Raw genomic sequence first — 5,694 nt, 5'->3', positions numbered from 1 at the left:
CCCTTGGATAGGAAAGACAAGCATGGATACTTGAAATCTGAAAAATTAACAAGAAAGATTAATGTCAAATTCTCTTAGCATTTTAGACCTGTAATTGGAGTGGAGCATTGGAGATGATTCTGTCAATGAATGACTTACATTACTTCATCTTGAATCTATTGCATGATGGAGAGTTCAGATTGATTTTATATCTCTAATACCACTTCTGTGAAGTAGGCTTGCTCTCTCTCTCTCTCTCTCTTTACCACTTCTGTGAAGTAGGCTTGCTCTCTCTCTCTCTCTCTCTCTCTCTCTCTCTTTACCACTTCTGTGAAGTAGGCTTGCTCTCTCTCTCTCTCTCTCTCTCTCTCTCTCTCAATCTGGGACAAATAACTGCTAGTTGTAGTTGCATAAAAACACTTTCTCACCATCCAGAAAGCTCTTAATGAATATGCCTTTCGTAATTCTAACCTCATGTTGCAAAGCCTTTATTTCAAGGGAAGGCGAGGGGGGTGGGGGGCAGCATCAAACGATTTAATACTCCCTTTGACAGTAATCAGCAGACACAAAATGGAAAATGGAAATTGGAATCTGCATTTTGAAATTTGGCGAGTACAAAATTAAGCTGCCATATAAAGTTATCACATTGGCTTTCCTGGCTACTCCTTCCTGCTTAAGGTTGTACAGTATTCTTCTGCTGTGTTTTTGAAGTCGATGTAACTTTTTTGGCTCTTTGGAGCAGAAGTACATCATACATCTGAGCAGTGCTTACCCGAACATTCTAATAGCTCATTTGAATTACACTGTTTACGAAGGGGCATCGTGTGTAGCTTGTAAATGCAATGTCTGCATGAGGCTCATTAGGGCCATCCCTCAGTACCCCGGCTCTGGAAGAAATCGTATACGAGGGGCACAATTGGCACGTTTGACCCATTATCACGCTCATGTACTGCTAAGATGCAATAGAGGTCAAGTCGGTGAATTCTAATGTCACCTTCAGAGGCATTGACCACAGCCATCATTGCTGGAAACAATGATAACAGTCAACCAAATTTTTACACCCAGTAAACATAGGGTAGCATTCAAACTAACCCAAAGAAACGAAGGCTACAAGGTCCCCCCCTCGTGTTCCACATTAGAAGTTCCAGCGAGATTGAATGTTTCATTTGCTTCTCTGGTATCCCTTCGTAGGGAATCATCCTCTAATTGCAAGCCCACTTCTAAATCCCTTTTCCTTTCTGCTTTAGGAACATTGGTGTCATTCGTTTCTGCCTCTCCTTCAATCCCCTCTGGCTGAGTCCTTCGCATTTGCAATTGATCCTGCAGGTGAAACAGCACATCAACCATAAGACGTGCAACAAATTTGGTATGTGCAATTTTAACTTGATAATCAGCATCCTAATTTTGTAATTGCACATAGCTCACCATCAGAGCACTGTTCTCTGCAGAAAGTTTCTTATACTGTTCCGTTATACGATTTAGTTCACTCCGTAAAGATGCATTATCTGCAGTAAGTGTCTCCACTCTTGCTGCAAGCTCTTCACATTCAGCCTGCAAGACATAATTCCCAGGATGATAAGTTTCCCACTTCCAACACCACCTGTGTTTAGTCTGTTTGAAATAAGAAGCATTTCACCTGCTTTCTCAACCTGGACCTCCGGGCAGATTCCCTGTTGGACTGTTTCCTTCTTTGTCTCTTCAATTCTCTCTCATCCTGCAGAATCACACAAGAACTATTCACATGATCAGAGAAAGAGTTAACACAACAGCATGCTTTGCAAAAATTTCAAGGAAAGAAAAAGACTAATCAACAGGGATGAAGCAATGCTTCAGCATGAGCCAACCCAAGCAAAGACACAAATTATATTTCAGTCCCTTTTCAAAGAGTAAGCTGAAGATCTATAACCAAGGAGGCATAAAATATAGCAACAAAGATAACCATGAAACAAAGTAAAAGCAGCTATTATCCTGGTCTAAGAAGAAGCACATGTCAACTGACATGCCAATGCAAAAATGAAAATTTGCATCTCAAGATGCCAGCAGTACTTTTTAATTTGCTACAACGAAAAGAGGCCACCATAAGCACAATGATTCAGTCTTAGTGAGACCAAGGAAGTGCCTGAACTCCTTATTGCATTTTTTGACATCCAAGTACTAAAGCTTCATTCTTATCTAAGACACAATTCAAGAAAAAAAACTAATCCCCGTTACTCTCAACTGTGATGTGACATATTGCTTTTGATATTTGCATTTCAGGGGAGGATCAAGAGGTGGACAAATTCTGAAATTGATGCACGAAACGTAGAACAAAGACACACACAGTTAAAAGAGACCCCTGTGCATAAGTGTGTGTGTGTGTGTGTGTGTGTGTGTGTGTGTGTGTGAGAGAGAGAGAGAGACAACCTGCAGCCAGAGTTCTGAAGGAACACCCTCTCGAGATGGAACCATAATATTTGTAGAGGGAATCATAGCAGTTGTTACAGGTGTTGATCCCCGTTTACCTCGACTATTGGTCAATACAGCAGGTGTTGCTCCACTCCAATAATCCATGCCTATATTCAGATTAGTAAGTGGCCCAGCTCCTACAACCTGCTTCCCAGCTATAGAGATTGGCATAGCAGCCACAGGATGATTCCCACCTGAAGGGTTTACATCCTGTGCACTTCCATAGGGTGTGGAATTTGCCACATGAGACACGGGAGCTGCAAAAGCAAAAGAGATCTTTCAAAGAGAGAGAGAGAGAGAGAGAGAGAGAGAGAGTTAAATAAACTGCAGCAACGATGCCTCTACTTAAAACAGGATAAGGGACCATGACTGACAAACGTCTAATGACAAAACATAAGAGATGCACATGCAAAGTTGTTTCCACTGAAATCTTTGAGGTCATCACCTTCAGAGGTAACCTGATCAAAGCTGCCTTTCCGGACTCCCTGTGAACCCTGGCAAGTAAATAGATACAACATTTGGATCAGCTAAATTGAGGTAGCTCTTTATGGTGGCCTCCTAGGACAAAGAAAATGCTGAAACAGGCCATACATTTTCAGAGTTGCCTTCACTTCCTTCTGTTGAACCTTCGCTCCCACTGTCACCACTATATTTAAAACAAAAACAGTCAAGAGTCTCAGAGAGATAGATCTAGCTTCACACATCTAGAATTATGCTTTGCACGCCTACACAGTGGAGACTTTACATTCTGAGATAATATTTGCACAGTCCAACCTTTGAGAGAATACCCCATTCATAGACCCCAAGTTTCCTTTCCCACCATCATTACCCTTGCCAGTAAGCATTCCAAGGCTTCCCAAGCTTCCTTTAGACCTTTTTGTGGGACTCCTTGTTTTTCCATCAGTTGACTTGCCCTCTGCATCAGTGCCTGCAGATGTGGCACCCTGGATAAGGGATGGTAAGCTATCAGAAATAGGATATATGGAATGTATATAATTCCAAGCAAAGCCCGCCTGTAATCTCCCACGCTCCAAAGGCAAGTAAGATACGAGAAGGATACCCCTTGAGCTTCGCTAGCATTTGCTGCAGGCATACTATAAGGGCTGAATGGATGAGTTCCCTGTTTCAGATATATATGCAAATAGAACTGAAATTTAGAACTGGACTGGGGACTTTCAGCTCACAAGAAACAATCTGCCAATCTGTTCATGCAAATACTACGACCTCTTACCGGTGGCATGGAAGGATGTGCATATATCCCTCCGTGAGGATACATGGCTGCATAAGGTGGCGGCGTTCCATAAGGTGGCATCAGAGGCTGCTCACGACCACGGCAACCAGTCAAAAAATTAGTCTCCTGCAAAACACAAAATGGACAGTACAGTCCAAACAAGGGTCATCCAAAGCGTTACAGCGTTACCTGAGCACCCCACATGTATGGATGAGGCTGTGGCCCAGAGCCAACTGTAGAAGGGTAGTAGCCAGGAGGGGGCAGAGGCGTCGTTCCCGTGCCATAATACGCCTGCCCACAGCGAGGACCACGTCATCTCCGTATCTTGGGATAGAAATTAAAAGCCGAGGAAATGTCACGCAAACGGACCTGTAAAGCGGCTGCCCAGTCTGCATACGACATCGGCGTAGAGCTAGGGGGCTGCTCCTGCCCACGAGCTCCGAAATTAAGTACACAAGCTCCATGGAGTTGTCATCAAACGAAAACTTGATCAGATCAGAAACTACAAAGTACCTGCGGGGTGGACGTCTTGGTAGTCTTTGTTGGAGTTCCCATTTCTCCTGTGCCCATATCTGACATGAAAACTTAACAGATTCCGGACAAATGGGTTCTCAAACCTAGCATTTAGAAAAAGCACCCACCCAACCCATTAGCGTTCCTTGTAGACAGAAATATTGCTTCTCCATTGCCTGAATTCTCTCAGTTTCGGTAAACAGTTCCCCGTCCTAAACTCCCCCAAGCCCCCGAAAATGAAAAAAATTAACGTTTACAATATCTTCCCTTCCCTTCCTTATCCTGCACCTTTCCTTCAGTTCATTCGAGGAGCTTTCATCGGCGAATGCAACTACACTCTCGACTTCTTTACAACAAAACTTAAACGTAAAGATCCTACACCCAGCAACTCTGGGACACCCAAACGACTTCGGGACTAAACGGTTGTGGCACCCTCATTGTCATCGTCCATACGTTGCGACCTGAACATGCTTCCCGAGCCATTTTTATTTAATATTCTATGCTACCTTGCGCATGTCACTACGATATGAACACAAGAAAATACCTTCAACTCTTCTACGCGATCTGCAGACAGTAGAAGCTCCCGTAGTAGCCAATTGTTGGCGTGGGCGGTCGTAAAGCAGGCTCCCAGAGAAGAGGGACGAATCTAGGGAGCAAATTGCGCTAGCGGAGAACAGAAAAAGGCAGGCAGGAGCGGATCGAGGATGGAAGGGCGCGGATGTACGAAATAAGCATGGTGGGGGGAGCAGGGAAGCTGTGGAGAGGCAGGAGAGGAGAGAGCATGGCGAAGAGGAGCTAGGAGGGGCGAATCCAAATCCGGGAATGGAATGGGAGGAAGCTCGGGAGCAGCAAGGGGAGGCGAAGGGAGTGAAGCTAACTGCAAGGGGGTGTCATGATCGGAGGAATCTGCCAAGGTGGGCAGGTCTAACACCTCAGACGCTCACTCATCAGGCAAAGGCCACCTCTCAAAGCGTCTGAATGCCCAAGTGTATGCACCGCCCTCACCAGCGCAGCATCCCTTATAATCACTAGCGTTGCCACCACAGCCTCTGCGCTGGATACCCATGTGTCCCATCCCCCCCACATATACATTTCCTTATACCCCCCCCTTTTAGGGTTTCCCCAACCATTTTCACAAACAGTTTCCTTCTTCCCCCTCTTAACAAACTTTGCCACGTCTGCAATTACCTAGTCCTCCTCTACTTCCTTTCCCATCACACTTAGCTTACATGATGAGGTCAATGCCACAATCAAAATTTGCCATTTTCTTATGTGTGTTTTTACCTCACTCTCTCTCTCTCAGGGTAACCTCAATCAAGCATATAATCCACCTTGAAAGCATGAGAAGACAAGGACAAAGCGACACACACACTTTTTTTTTTGGTGGGCCACACACACACACACACACACAAAGATCAAATACATTCGAAGGAATAAACTTTTTTGGGCAAGGCACACAGCTGAGAGAGAGAGAGAGAGAGAGAGAGAGAGAGAGAGAGGCTTCATGGAATATTATACACATTACC

At 44.6% G+C, this 5,694-nt stretch overlaps 1 protein-coding gene across 2 annotated transcripts; it reads right to left on the bottom strand.

Moving 5' to 3' along the window:
- Positions 1-574: 574 nt before the first annotated feature.
- Positions 575-5,155, bottom strand: LOC147904230 (bZIP transcription factor 16-like). Of its 2 annotated transcripts, none has more exons than XM_087385405.1 (13): positions 4,713-5,155; positions 4,169-4,272; positions 4,025-4,081; positions 3,845-3,946; positions 3,656-3,742; positions 3,485-3,544; positions 3,199-3,368; positions 3,016-3,070; positions 2,870-2,918; positions 2,383-2,681; positions 1,616-1,693; positions 1,405-1,530; positions 575-1,299 (listed from the first exon to the last, which is right to left on the bottom strand). In XM_087385405.1, exons 2-13 carry the CDS (start codon positions 4,232-4,234, stop codon positions 1,087-1,089), a joined length of 1,362 nt encoding a protein of 453 aa, XP_087241531.1. In that variant the 5' UTR covers positions 4,235-4,272; positions 4,713-5,155; the 3' UTR covers positions 575-1,086. The 2 variants fall into 2 exon arrangements, with proteins under 2 accessions (XP_087241531.1, XP_087241538.1); XM_087385412.1 differs by having other exon boundaries at positions 4,025-4,075.
- Positions 5,156-5,694: the final 539 nt, after the last annotated feature.

This window comes from Dipteris shenzhenensis, chromosome 2, assembly GCF_047967505.1.
Source record: "Dipteris shenzhenensis isolate YYH24624 ecotype China chromosome 2, Dip_SZ_1.0, whole genome shotgun sequence".
Taxonomy (NCBI): domain Eukaryota; kingdom Viridiplantae; phylum Streptophyta; class Polypodiopsida; order Gleicheniales; family Dipteridaceae; genus Dipteris; species Dipteris shenzhenensis.
Note: the sequence above shows the minus strand (reverse complement) of the source record. Positions and strands in the feature narration are given on the sequence as shown.

Bases quoted from the DNA above. Each gene is read 5' to 3' on its own strand.
- LOC147904230 (XM_087385405.1), bottom strand. From the start codon at position 4,234: ATGTCAGATATGGGCACAGGAGAAATGGGAACTCCAACAAAGACTACC. The intron at 3,947-4,024 runs GTCCGTTTGCGT...CGCTGTGGGCAG, and splicing joins ACTGGGCAGCCGCTTTACAG to GCGTATTATGGCACGGGAAC. The intron at 3,369-3,484 runs GTATCCTTCTCG...TCCCTTATCCAG, and splicing joins ATGCTAGCGAAGCTCAAGGG to GGTGCCACATCTGCAGGCAC.